Source organism: Hyperolius riggenbachi, chromosome 1, assembly GCF_040937935.1.
Source record: "Hyperolius riggenbachi isolate aHypRig1 chromosome 1, aHypRig1.pri, whole genome shotgun sequence".
NCBI lineage: Eukaryota > Metazoa > Chordata > Amphibia > Anura > Hyperoliidae > Hyperolius > Hyperolius riggenbachi.
This window is the reverse complement of record NC_090646.1, coordinates 636,854,678-636,869,462: the sequence shown is the minus strand read 5'-3', so window position 1 is coordinate 636,869,462 and position 14,785 is coordinate 636,854,678. Positions and strand designations below refer to the sequence as shown.

General features: G+C 44.8%; 1 protein-coding gene across 3 annotated transcripts in view; it reads left to right on the top strand.

Moving 5' to 3' along the window:
- Positions 1-14,785, top strand: part of MALT1 (MALT1 paracaspase) — a 368,173-nt gene that overhangs the window by 291,351 nt on the left and 62,037 nt on the right. For all 3 annotated transcript variants that reach the window (XM_068251272.1, XM_068251271.1, XM_068251270.1), the window contains exons 5-6: positions 5,394-5,560; positions 10,162-10,258. In XM_068251272.1, the coding sequence (XP_068107373.1) occupies positions 5,394-5,560; positions 10,162-10,258 (264 nt within the window). The remainder of the gene's footprint in view (positions 1-5,393; positions 5,561-10,161; positions 10,259-14,785) is intronic.

The following is a 14,785-nucleotide window of genomic DNA, read 5'->3' as shown; positions in this document are numbered from 1 at the left end:
TGGAAGTAACGTACTTCTTATTTGTATGTGTTTACATGTATTTTAAATTTTGAGATTTTTGCGATAGTGGTCCTTTAAAAAGAAGGTGGCTTCCTAAGAATGAAATCCGCACACAGAGGCTGGGTCTGCCTATACTGCCCAGCCTCTGTTGCTATCTCAATCCCCCCTAAATTCCCCCTGCGCTCTGTTGCATAAATCACAGCCACGCTGTCGACAAGCAGCGTGTCACAGTGGGCTGTGTTTACCTCTGTAGTGTCACTCTCGCTGCTCCCCCCGCCTCCTGCATAGCTCTGGTCCCCGCCCGCGTCCCTTCCCTCCCAGCTGATTGGAGGGAAGGGATGCGGGCGGGGACCGGAGCTATGCAGGAGGCGGGGGGAGCGTCGAGAGTGACACTACAGAGGTAAACACAGCCCGCTGCGTGTCAACGGCGCGACTGTGATTTATGGGGCATAGCAGAGCGCAGGGGGAACTTAGGGGGGATTGAGATAGCAACAGAGGCTGGGCAGTATAGGCAGACCGACCCAGCCTCTGTGTGCGGATTTCATTCTTAGGAAGCCACCTCGGGTTCTCTTTAAAGAGGAGAAGAGTTTTGTATATTCATTTCTGTTGAGTTCTAAGCCTAATAAAGGTTATGTTTTAGCCTAAAAGGCATTTCTCTTTGAGAAGGGTTGATCCCCTGGCTACTTTTGGACAGTTTATTTAGATCTACCGGTATATTTGTTTAGCAAGTTATATTTTGTTAAATTACTTAACTTGTTCCATTCGTATATACTGTTATACCTCCAGCTGTGTACGTGTTGACGTGTTACTTAGTCTTATTAAAAGACATGCAGTACACACATAGCCATAAGGCATTGTAAACATTATTATACTACTATTTTGGAAAACAAAAAATCATCATTCTAAGCAGCCAATACTGCAGGTCTGTACAGCCCAGGCTCCGCCTCCGCCCAGAACATGTCGTTTTACCTCTGTGCTGCAAAACAACAAGTTTTAGCAAGCCTGTGGTGTGAGGTCTCCATCATATCGTGTTTGTGGATTTACTTAGTAGAAGTCAGTGTGCCTGCCAGGATCTGGAATCAGAAGACTATGTTTTAAGCCTACTACACACTTTCAATTATGATTGGCCAATCACTGACCAATTTTACCAAATCCACGTAGTACGAAAGCTTACTTAAACAATCTGTTCATAACATTCAACATAACATTCTGTAGACCCTCATACTACATGAAGGGGGTAAACTTGGTCAGTGATTGGCCAATCATAATTGAAAGTGTGTACCAGGTTTTAGGCCTGGGCACCCACTAGCAGTGCTTTTCTTAGCACTTGTGATTTGAAAAGTTCATGCTTCTGCAATACTATGGGGGATTTAGAAAATTACATCTCTCAAGTGAAATTTGCCTTCTTAAAACAGAAGGAAATGTGCAATAATTCAGCTATAAGTGAACATTTGTGGTTACCCACAATGCACCACTACTGAATATGCAAATTATCCTATTTCGCCCCTGTAAGCCAGGCAAGCATCCAGAACCAGTGTATAGCAAGCCTATAGCTTTAAATATTACACAGCCACACCAACCCCACATGTAGACTGCCTGTTTAGGGCTTTTGGCCCTCATTAGTACGTGGCAGGGATTGATATGGCTGTATGGGATTCCTCAAGTGGGATCACACCCATAGCCTTAAAGCCTGGTACACACATCAAATTTTGATTGGCCAGTCATTGGCAAATTTCACCACTCCCATGTAGTATATAAGCGTACCTATACAATATGTTCATAGTATTCAAAATCTGTTGGCCCCATACTACATGGAATTTGTAAGATTACAGGCATGCCACTAGCCTCCAGGCTAGCGACATGTTGTTTTACTAAGGAGGGGGTGGAGAGACAAGAAGCGGTGCATAATGGAGAAGGAGGGGTAAGAACAATGGTGTCAGGCAGAATTCAGCCAGGAAGATCCGGCAGGCCAGATCTCTCAGCAGTGCATAGGAGGGTCGGAAATGCTGTACTTCCACTAGAGTCTATGCAGAGGTGGTCTTTAGCAGCAGCCTCGGCCATAATAAATCTGGTGTGTGTACGAACCTTTACTTGTGAATGGATCGCTCCGTGGCCCCTGTGTTTGTGGTACGTTCCCCAGCTGCAGTTCAGGGATATGCACAATGATGCCATTGGACAGTGCTCGTCGTAAGGGGCTAGCATGGACTGCAAGGCTGTTGCAGCACTTCCTTCCTGCCCTCTGCACCAATCAGAAAGCAAGAGAGTGAATTGCATGGGAACAGGGGGCGGGCCATGGTATCATGGAGGAGAGGGAGTTAGATGATGCCTAGATATAAAATGGATCTGGCCAGGAAAACATGCATGTTTTAAAAAAAAACATTGTCCCACACTGTGCCAGGAATTGCATTGAGGGCTTATACGTGCTCAGTAAAAAATGTCTGCTAGTAACAAACAGGTGAGATAAAAGATAGAAGACCGAGAGCCCAATATAGTGTAGTATGTATTAATAGGGGGTGGGATGTATTATGAAATGCAAGTAATATACATACAAACCAGGGTTGCCTCCAAAGCAACCACTGTTCAGGCAGGTGGGGAGAACAAGCCTGTCCCCACTCAGGATTAAGACGTCGCTCTCCGTGGATAGAGGGAATGTTTAGGGTAGATCACCCTTCCACCAAGGGTGGACTTCTGGATGTGTAAAGGTGTACAGAGGCGCCGAAAGGATAAAAATATATAAAAAGTTTAAAATTGTTCTGGTTGCGGTGGTGGACCAATCAACCATAAACAGACAACAAAGCTGTCGATTTTCAAAAAATAAATACAGTTTATTCAATTGCTCCCAGTGGAGAGTCGCAACGCGTTTCGCGGGCAAGGACCCGCTTCTTCAGGCAATAAAGGGCAGGAGCAATACACTAGAAAATGACAGAGATATGTGGCAATCATCAGAATACTGTGTGTGGTACAATTGTATGCGTTCAGTATGTTATATCAACACATAATTATTACAGCATGGATAATAACAACAACATGCATATGTTTTCCATCAAAATTCCATATTACATCCTATATTCCATTGTGATCTTATTTCAAAAGATGCCATATTGGAGTGGTCCACATACTATTCCACTACTAACTAGACCACTCCAATATGGCATCTTTTGAAATAAGATCACAATGGAATATAGGATGTAATATGGAATTTTGATGGAAAACATATGCATGTTGTTGTTATTATCCATGCTGTAATAATTATGTGTTGATATAACATACTGAACGCATACAATTGTACCACACACAGTATTCTGATGATTGCCACATATCTCTGTCATTTTCTAGTGTATTGCTCCTGCCCTTTATTGCCTGAAGAAGCGGGTCCTTGCCCGCGAAACGCGTTGCGACTCTCCACTGGGAGCAATTGAATAAACTGTATTTATGTTTTGAAAATCGACAGCTTTGTTGTCTGTTTATGGTTGATTGGTCCACCACCGCAACCAGAACAATTTTAAACTTTTTATATATTTTTATCCTTTCGGCGCCTCTGTACACCTTTACACAAACAGGTGAGATGATGGCATCTCCTGCTTCCTTGCTCTGTCTGTCAGCGCCTGTGACTGACACATCAGGCATTCAAACTATAATAAAAGATGCATTATAATCTGTTTTTCATGACTCATGCATAATTGTCTGTTGGGTACTCTGGAGAGCTCCAGCTTAATCAACCCAAAGCTATAAAAAACTAAACACAAAAACAAGATCTTCCCGTCTTCTATCCTACCTCCCTCTCCTAGGGCCCCCCCCTTCCATGCCCCCCCCCCCCCCCCCCCCCCACATGCAGAGTTTCAGTGAAGCAGGATGGGATTACAGGGGATACTCTAAGTCTAAGCACATGAAAAATAAGGGGCCCTGGCTCACTTAGGTAAGGAGCAGGGGATACTCACCTCCTATGAGCTAGAGGTCCACGTCTCCTGTCTGCAGCGCCGCACATGCTCTAGAATCAGGAAGTAGCGTGAGCAGCGCTGCTGATAATGAAGACAGGTGGGACATGGACCTCTTGCGCATGGAGCTCGGAGGCGGTGAGTGTCCACTGTAATCTCTGTCCGCTGCACCGAAACTCTGCAATGGGGAGGCGGAGCACAGAAGAGATCATATTCCGTTTAAAGGGAAATGTAGAGAGCAATATCCTAAGAGGTTTGCCCCAACACCCACATAGACTTTATACCAGTACAAGGATATGTATCAAAAAGTATTGAAGAAACTCAAAAAGTTTATATGCAAAAATACAAAAAGTCTAAGTCTTTATTGAAGACAACACTTGTGCAAAAATATTCATAAAAGGGATCCTTCAAGGGGCATATTCCATAGCAGAGAATGGCGAACACACAGCAGTGATTGACTTCAAGATTAGTGCAGTTGTAAATATTGAGGCAACGTCGACTCTCGGGATAAACCCTTCATCAGGCCTCCACATATAAAGACAAATCTGTATAGTTAATTTATGATCCTAAGAAACATATGGGCAAGATGAAGCCAAGTAAGACCACTCATTCAATTTTCACATACAGAGACCACACGTGGCAGGGGCTGGAGGTGAATTTGTCTTAATATGTGGAGGCCTGACGAAGGTTCTATCCCGAATCAAGTCGGCGTTGTCGCCTCAATATTTACAACTGCACTAATCTTGATGTGAATCGCTGCTGCATGTTCGCCATTCTCTGCTATGTAATATGTCCCTTGAAGGATACCTTTTATGAATATTTTTGCACAAGTGTTGTCTTCAATAAGGAATTTTTGTATATTTGCATATAAACTTTTTGAGTTCCTTCAATATATTTGATACATATCCTTATACTTGTATAAAGTCTATATGGAGCACAGAAGGGAAACTGAGTAAGAAGTAGGCCCACTTCTCCCTGGGGCTGTGTCTCAGTGTGCCCTCCTGCCCTGTGCGCCCCTTCTGCACTGCGCCACGGGCAGACACCCACCTCGCCTGCCCTTACAAATGGGTCTGGCATTGAACATACAGTATTTTTTGCAGGAGTGGTGCAACATTCTCCTTAGTCCAACTACAGTATGGAGGTGTGTTCACCAAATGTCAGTAAAATTGTCATGCGTAGGGAGCACATGGCAATTTACTGGTTTTTGCATCAGGTAGCCCAAGTTGCACAGTTAGTACCACCCGTGTTGCCTAGTTAGTGCATGCGTTGCTAAGAAAGCTAGTGTTACGCATTTTGTGAATACAACCCAGTGCTTATATTTTTTCGCTTCTTACAGAGTTCAATGCTTGCAAAACTTTAGTCCACCTGTAATAATACGAAGTATCCTATAAATAAAGTTATTTGGATGACTAGTCTACGTCAGCATCCCAAGTCAGGCCTTGTTTTGTTTTCTCGCAGGAATATCTGACAACAAGCTACAAATCTGCACGCACCCCCAGCCACAAAAACTCCTGACTGGGGAAAGGCTAGTTCTGGAGTGTGGATCGGTGGGCAGGCCGCTGCCACGTTATCAGTGGTATCGGAATGGCATCGCCGTGCCAGATGCCACCAACAGAGTTTATACGGTAAGAAGAAGAAGAATTAATATCTAACGGTATCTACTGCCTTTATCTGAATAACTTGTAGAAAATCTGAAGTAGATATCAGTTTTATTGCTTCAGGTTGAGGTGCGTGTGTGTGGCCAACAAGGCCAGATTTACCAAAAGGCACTGTAGGCGCTTGCCTACAGGTGTCCGATGATGGAAAGGCATCTCACTCCCTTCCCCTAGCACATCCCTCCCTCTTTCCCTATGCAGAGTCCTGAGTAGAGCGTTTCCACTAGGGCCTGTTTCCACTAGCCAGATGTGATTGCATCGCATCCAGCCGCGGGTGTCTTCCAGAAGTCTGGAGGCGGCTGTCTGTGACTGCTTAGGGGATGCGTGCTGTGGAATTCTCCATCCATAATTTTCCCAGGTCGCATCGCATGGAGTGGAAACTATTCCATTGAGATGCATTGGCTTCAGTTTTGATGCGATGCAAATCCGTGGCTAGTGGAAACAGGCCCTAAATGACAAGTTACTCACCCAGCTCTCGGCACCTCTAGCAACTTAATACTGAGGGTACCTCTGGCTACCTAATGCTGAGAGACACTTTTAGCTACCTATAACAGGCAAGGGAAGTAAGAGAGAAGTGACAGCTGGGCCAGCCAGCACACTTGTGCGGTTCGGTGGGGGTTTGTAGGTCCACGGAGGGCGAGGTTTAGGGTGCCAGGATAACTGTGCCTATAGGCTCCTGTGAGGTAAATCAGGGCCTTGTGACCAATTTTATCAAAACTTGGCAGTATACAGATCCCTTACTACCTGGGATGATATGTTCTGGGGGGTTTCCCTAGTACAATATATGGCGCAAATAATTTATTTGAAAATAAATGTGAATTTTTTTAGTTTTACGTTCATTACTATTTACAAGCCAACATTTTCAAAAATAACAGTAATATGCCCTCTTGACATACATATTAAAAATAGTTCAGTCCCTAAGGTAACTATTTATGGTTTTGTTTTTTGTAGTAATTATGGGAAAGTGTGGGAGGTAAGGTGTATTTGGCCACAAAATGGCCTTGCACATTATTTCCTTTTAGAGTATTATAAGTACGTGAACAGGAAGTAAAGTATGTACGTGTTACTTTGGTAGTTACAATGACCACGGCATCTCACTGATGCCGGCAGTTGTTGACACGGGGACTTAGAGGGGAGATGAATGACTGAATGGGAACGCTGTGCCGGAGAGAGCGGCGGCCTTCGGGTTCAATAGACGATTATCTACGTCCCTGTGCAGGTACTGAAGTCCTGCAGGATGTAGATAATCTGTCGCAAACCACATAAGTGGGTAATAGCAAATTTAGCACATTTGGTCACTGGGTGACTGGGATTAATATTCGGGAAAGTGGGTGGAGCCTACAACAGCCAATTAAAATTCACCTGTTGATTTTCAAGGAGAATATTTAAATTTATTCAATTCTCACATTATTGATGCCAAAGATCCCACAGCTCACAAACGTATTCATTGAGTGACTGTAATTCATTGTTACAAAAAGTGTTCATTAGGTAGGTAAGGATGAAAACTTAACCATGGGTTACAAAACTCTTTTTTTTTTATTTTTTAGTGTGACACTGTCATTTTAAACCTTTTAAACGGAGGACAAGTCAGGACATGAGTCACGTCCTGGAATCTCAAGTGGTTAAACACCAGAGTCCCATCTGGTTAACCTGTCTGGGACTCCTGTGTGAGTCAGTCTGCAGTGTGCTATCATTTCATTTCAGCACTACAGATGTTAAAGTTGTACAAAGGAGGGTGGATTATTTGGAGTGCCACCTACTGACTGTAAATGACAAGTAGTTGATATTTCATACTTTGGTGATTAGAAAAATGATGAAACTACTGCTGAACCTAGTTTATATATATTTAATATCTGACACTAGATATGTGCTGTGCTTCGTATGAAGGAACACAACATGGTATGGAAGCTCACACCAGCCTAGCTGTAGCTATAATGTTCAGATGGCATCTGTTTTCTAATCAGAAGGAGCTGAGAGGCTGACTTTGTACAAAGTCTGAAGTTCTTCATTTAAGGCCTCCTCTGAACTTCACTTCCTTGTTCATTAAACGGCACAAAGGTCATTTTAATTCTTACGTTCCTGCAATGAAGTCACCGATTCTGACAGACCCAAAACCAGATTTTACTATCACGTTTTAATTAAAAAGAGTTTACTGTAAACACATTTGGCAGCATTCTGCTATGTTCTACTTTTGCTATAAGGGAGTGAAGTCCTTAAGCCCCGTACTCACTGCCCGACGGGTCCTGCGACGTCTCCCTGACAACAGCTTCTTCCTGCTGGCGGGTATGCATGACGTTATGCGACGCTACACATTAGGAGCGAATGAGACTTGGGGCGATCAAGCTTACTTTGCGCGGGAGTTGTCAGGAATCTTAGCGATCTGATCCGCTGTCACGGTTGTTATTGCAGCGTGGCGCTAAGCGACATTCACGTGGCCATGTGACTGTACCCACGTTGCGATACCACGGAAACGACTGCTCGGCATTCAAAAAATTGTTAGTTACCGGGAAAATCGCGACGTGGATACATAGCTTAACACTGTACATTTCAGAAAAAAGGTAACCTCCTCCTGATCCTAATATATACTGCGATTGATCAGCCTTTGGCCATTCTCGACTCATCAGCTTGACATTACGTTACGATGTTATCAATAATTATGACATCAAGTAGTGTGCATGGCAACACTGTTCTATATATTCCAGGTTCCGCTTGGGTACCTACAGCGGTTAGAGGTTTCATTGTGTTAAAAAAAAGTAATAACTAATGAGTTTTTGTAAAAGGTTTTGTGAAATATCAAATTCAAAAGAAACATAGAAGTCTAAAACCGAAAAGAGAAAATGCAAGTTTTCTAGTCATCACAAGATGAAATATCCGTGTTTTTGCTGTCTGTGTCGTCCTTTTTAGTGAACCCATCTGGTCACCCTACTGTCAGAGCAGGATCGTCCACCAGGCAACCTAGGCAAGTGCTTGGGGCCTAGTGGGTGTTAAGGGGCCCATCCGCCACCTCTCTCCACTTCAGCTTACCAAAAGAACCACAAGGGGGCCCATATCTACTACCTTGCCTAGGGCCCCAGTATATCTTAATCCATCTCTGCCTACTGTTATGAGGTGCCCTGCAACACATTATTAACCCAATTGCAGCTTCAAACAAAATGATCAGTTTGAAACTGCTTGTGCAGTGACGTCCTCTGTCGGCATATCTCTGAGCGGGTGGCAGTAAAAAGTGAGCTACGACTAAGGACCGGTGGGGTCAGAAACGTGTCAGCTTGCATGCTGCCATACTTTTGCTATTTTTCTATGATGATTTAAAGAGTGACTGTCAGGCTGCAAAAGCTAATTTAAACCTCTATTCTTCTGTGTTAAACAATTTAGAAGGAAGCCAAAAACAAAAAGGCAATACTGTTAAAAATACTTTGATTTTTGCTGAACAGCAAGGCTCTTTATTCCCAAGCTCCTAAGGAGGCCGGCAGGACGCATAACAAATACTGCAAAGCATTCTGGGGCTGCTTCTTCTCCCCACTGCACTCCCTTGGTCCTCCCCTTCATTTCCCTACCCCGCCCTAAGGCTGCTTTCACAGTGAGAAGTTACAGGCTCATGTTACAGCAGCTTGTAACAGCAGTCTAACTCACAGCACTGTTCACAGGGCACATGTTCCATTAGAGTATACTGCACAAGTACGCTATTGTTCCTAGCCACATGGCTAATTAACATTCACTGCACAGTAGTGTTGTCCGGATCATGAACCATTAGGATCTTTGATCCTGATCTTTTTTGTGAGTCGAATCATCAGGAAGGAAGGTAAGGGAGGATATTCCATCACAATTGGCTTCATACAAGACAGACAAACATGGAACCTGCCATGAGCTGTCAGGAGCATCATTCTCTGCAAATACTATATAAAAAGTCTGTGAAATCCAAACGTGGACAGTGAAATGCATATATAATGTAAGTACAGCCAATATTTAGCTACTGATATATGTGTTTATTTTCTCTGAGACCTTATACCTAACAGCTCCTCTTTAATAAACGCATTCATGGTTTTATTCTGTGGAAGGAGTGCGGAGGATTTTTGAAAAAGTAAAAAGTTATAGTTACCTGTTCCAGGTGTTTTTTTCTCTTCCTCTACCGGTGGCTCTGCAGTTCTAGCAGGTCTTCTAGGTCCCGATCACATCTGATCACATGATATGACATGTGATCACGATCCAAGAGAGTGTCAGTGTTACAGCAACACTCTTCCATCACCCCTTTTCCACCACCGGGTGGCACTGTAATGCTGACACAGTTCTCCGGGAACCTGTTCACATGTCATATCATGTGATCTAAAACCGAGAAGACCTGCCTGGAGTAAATCGCCGCCGTGGCGGAGGAAGAAAAAGCCGATCCAGCCGCAAAGAGAGCTCCCTGCCACCACATACCCTGCTGAGCCTGCCAGGTTGGGGGAGGCACAATTTCCCAGCGGCAGGAAAAATTCGGCCCTGCAGCCAAATAAAGTTATAATTTGGCTGCTAAAGGCTTGAATGTAAAGTCATGTATAAAATTTTGTGTAAAATAAAACTTCATTTCTCATCAGGTTCTCAGTGTTTTGGCGGAAGATCGGGGTCATTACTTTTGCCGCGTGTCTAATGGAAGTGAGACTGAAGACAGTAGGACGGTCGAGGTTGTTGTCGGTAAGTTTTCATGGACACATCACAGCATTTAAATAGCTGAAGAGTTCTTAAATCGGGATTGTCAGCCACAAAATCAAATTCCATTTAAACACTGCAATGTGTTTGTAATGCTGCCAGGAATCTCACCCTGCAGCGCAAGCTCTCCTATCTATTCAGAACTGTCTGTGCTGTAGTTATCTTTTCTCGGTCACCCAGCCTCTATTCTCTGCCATCGCCGAGGAGAAAGCTTGTCATCAACCGTCCCACATTCCTGCTTCTCGCTGATTGGTCTGAGCACACTTCAGTGTGATAGGCTGAGGCTGCAACATAATTCTGTGCTCACACGTGTTTACACGCAATCCAGAGTTGACAAAGCAGATTGGAGGAGAAAAGAAAAAAACTTAAGGGAGGAAATGACATCAGGATTTAGCTTCCAGGAACAGAATCTTCATTTACTATATAAAATGCACCAGAATCAAAACATGGACAGTACAATACATCTGTTTTGTAAGTAGATCAAGTATTTATCTACTTATATATGTGTTTTTATTTTCCTGGCTGTGTATGGCTGATCCTCCTTTTCACAAGCCCCCTAGTGGCCGGACCACACAATGCCTTCCACTCGGTTTCAGCACACAGACAATGTAATCTGTGGTCGCAGAAACTGCTGGGATTTTGGCAGCAGACCTACTAGAAGGGAGCTTATGAGTTACGGTAATAGAAACGACACACTATTTCAGGGTATAACTGCCACCACTCCTACAGAAGGGTAGAAGTCCTAACTATACTGAGACTAATACCTGCAAATAAAACGGTTAAACACACTTTATTTTATCTAGCTATCAACAGTAGTAGCGACTCTTCAAAAGCCAGGGTTCAGTTTGTGCGACTGAATAGCAGGGGTAGCTGAACAAATAAAATGACTTTTTAGTCATTTTATTGTTAATGCAATGTAAATAATTAATATATACAGAAAATCATTAAAATCAACAATTATGGAGACAATCGTAGCGCAGTATACAAAATAAAAAGGGAAGAAAATACGGATACTTAAGTTCATGTGGAAACATGTCCTTTCTGGGAAACACATGCAGTTCTTTGTTTCAGTTCAGGAGCCAAATTTCAGACAAGATGGCCGCTACTCTTCCTCAAAGCAGCGGCATGCTCCCATGAAGATGGAGTTGGAGGAATAAAGGAGGAGTCCCTAGCAAGCACTTTTGAATAATCCACAGTTTTGGTTGGGGTCTCAGGCTCAGCCCAGGGGCTGGACAGGGTGCGGTTAACTTTCTGGGTGAATTTATGGTGCCCACCAAATATGACATTTTTCATATCTCGGCTTACGCTTCCTGTACACACATAACAGTCACTGGGCCAGATTTATCAAGCGTGTCTGAGACAAAATATTAGTAGGTTTTTAGAAATCCGTACAGAACTCTCTCAGGCATCTTAAAGAGGATCTGTAACATCAAAAGATCCCCTGGGGGGTACTCACCTCGGGTGGGGGAAGCCTCCGGATCCTAATGAGGCTTCCCACGCCATCCTCTGTCCCACGGGGGTCTCGCTGCAGCCCTCCATACAAGATGACGTCATTATTTACCTTCCTGGCTCCTGCGCAGGCGCTCTGACGGCTGTCGGCTCTGAACTACACGGAAATACCCGATCGCCGTCGGGTCTGCTCTACTGCGCAGGCGCAAGTTTCCGGCGCCTGCGCAGTAGAGCGGACCCGACTGAGATCGGGTATTTCCGTGTAGTTCGGAGCGGAAAGCAGCCACAGCGCCCCCGCTGGAGCCAGCAAAGGTAAATATTGATTTTACAGTCGGGCCTGTCGCCGGCTGTTCGGAGGGCTGCAGCGAGACCCCCGTGGGACAGAGGATGGCGTGGGAAGCCTCATTAGGATCCCGAGGCTTCCCCCACCCGAGGTGAGTACCCCCCAGGGGATCTTTTTGAGGTTACAGAGTCTCTTTAAGAAATCGTTGGATAGTGCAGATTCCTTCTAAAACTGTTGCATAATAAGAGGAGCTAGGAAGGTCTCCCAGACAGTGCAGTGTGTGAGGGGATTTGCTGTTGCTGAGATAACCAACACACCTGCTGTATTAATAGCAGCAGGCTCTGAGGAGGAATTCAGCAGGGGGGAGGAGCACATCACAAATCATGTATAGCCTGCACTCTGCAATCATGTCTAGCCTACATCTGTAGAGCTGCTTTCAAGCACTTCTTAAGCTGCGCCAGTTTAAGGATGGATTTGCACTTCTCTTAACTGTAGTGCAGCTCTAGAAATCCACGCTAAACTGCCACTATTATTAGGATTTAAGAAGGTTCTTATTATCATGCAGAACTGTTCTCTCTGCTTGTTAGAACAAATTAAGAAGAAAAAACTGTCGGTAATGTGTTGATACATTTCCCTCACAGATTCATATTCCTCAGAATATGACAGTTCATATGACGTCAAACTTGGGTGCTTTTGCATGCCCGGTTACGAAGTAGCGGAATACCTTGTGTTCTGGGTATGTCAGTGGCCTCAATTTAACCACTTCACAACTGAGGGGTTTTACCCCTGAAACACCAGTGCGATTTTTACCTTTCAGCGATGCTTCCATTCCTTTATTTCTGTAATATGATTGGTTATTGGGGACTGGGGTCCCCATAATCAATCATTGGACTGCAGAGCCGAGGTGTGTGTGCGCGCACGCGGGTCACGGGGGTGCGCGATCGCGCGCTGCACGTTTGTTTATTTTACATTGTTATGAATAAAGACTGCTTCTGTTTGAATCAGTCTTTATTCTATTCGCAATTGGCGAGTCTAATTGGATTTAGGAACGCTTGTTCCTTACGTCCAATTAGTCATCTGCTGTGCGGGCTGGCTGGAGTGCGCGCGCGAGTTCCCCGCCCACTCCCAGCCAGTAAACAAACAAGTGCGCCCTTCTCCGTCCCTGGGGGTGAAGCGGTGCGCAGAGGGATGGAGAAATTTAGCACTGGGGGGGTAAAGTGGTTAATATTAAAATATTCACCAGATCCGGACCAGCAAAATGAGATAACTTTCATACCTCTCATATGAACGGTATTCCTTAAACCGGCTAAAAATCATAAACTCCATGTATTTCTAAGCTGGCTACATGGCTCCGCTGAGTCTGAGCCCTGCTGTGTGGAAGACTCAGTTTGCTAGGTTCACCAAATGGTATCCTTTTTCAAATGGCAGGTTTACACTTAGCTGTGATCTGCCTGTGATAAGAAATCCTTTGTTCCTTGCTAATTAAACAAACCTTGGGACAGTCAGAGACAAAAGCAGCTATGAAAGCTAGATTTCCAAAAGAAGACTCCCTAGACATAAAATCTTGATCTGGCAATGCAACGACAATTGGGGCAGGAAACCGATTGCGATTGCGTTTTCTGGTCTCACGGCTCTTCCGTGACAGTCCTGCTTTAAAGTGGCCCTGTGGTGAGACGAATATGGAGGCTACCACGTTTATTTCCTTTATACTATGTTGATGGCTCTCCCGCTGGTACTTTTCCTTGAATAATTTAAGCTACAGACCCAGAATGAGTTTGCAGATCAGATGCTGAGACTGAGTTAACCACCTGCTTGCTTGTTTGTTTTTGTGATTCAGACACTACCGACGGCCGGTTCTAGACTTTTTGCTGCCTGAGGCAAACTTGTGAGGATGCGCCCCCTTCCTCAGTCAGGACAACAGTGCCACCTCCTCCTTTCTGCTGTGCAAGTCAAATGAAACACTCCTGTTCTCCTGCCTCCCCCTCCTAACTCACTGTCAGACTCCTCACACAGCACAACAAGCTGCTTTTCCCAATGATGACCTCTTCACCTTGCTCTCCTCTTACGTCTCCTCCTACTCTAACTGCATGCTGTCCCTGTAATCCCTGTGCCGGATGCAAATGTTTCACCTTGCTTCATGAGAGAACTGGCCCTGACTACTGAAGCTAGGACAGTTAGCAGGACAGCCAGGCAACTGGCCATCATTGTATGGAAAGAAATAAATATGACAGCCTCCATACCCCCCTAAGGAGAAGCAGCCACAAATAGGCCTTTGTGTTAATCTAGTTCTTCACCCTAAAATCCATTACAGGGGCCTGAAAGCGTACCTGAGATGAAGATAAAGTACCTGGGTCTTCCTCCAGCCCCATGAGGTTTATGGGCTCCACCGCTGTTCTCTTCCTTGACTTCTACTCAGCCCCAGTAATTTAACTAGTTGTGGCCAGTTGTGCACTTCTGCGTATACACAGCCTGGCCATGCGGGCCCCCGCCGCACTCTCATGCCCGGAAGCGTTTTTCGTCTGTGCAGTAATATTGCACAGGAGCAAACTATGGTAGTTCTGGCTGCGGAAACGCGATGGGTTGCGTGCGTGGATGTTTTTCAGCGCGCGCCGATAATGACCATCACGGCGGATGGGATCTTTAAGATCCTTGGTGACACCTGCGCAAAGTGCTGCAATCGTTTGAATACTATTTCGCACCTGACACGTGCTCCCAGGCAGGGGCATTGCTAGGATCCTAAGAGATCAGGGGCACTCCAGCTCACAGTGGCGAATTTCGTG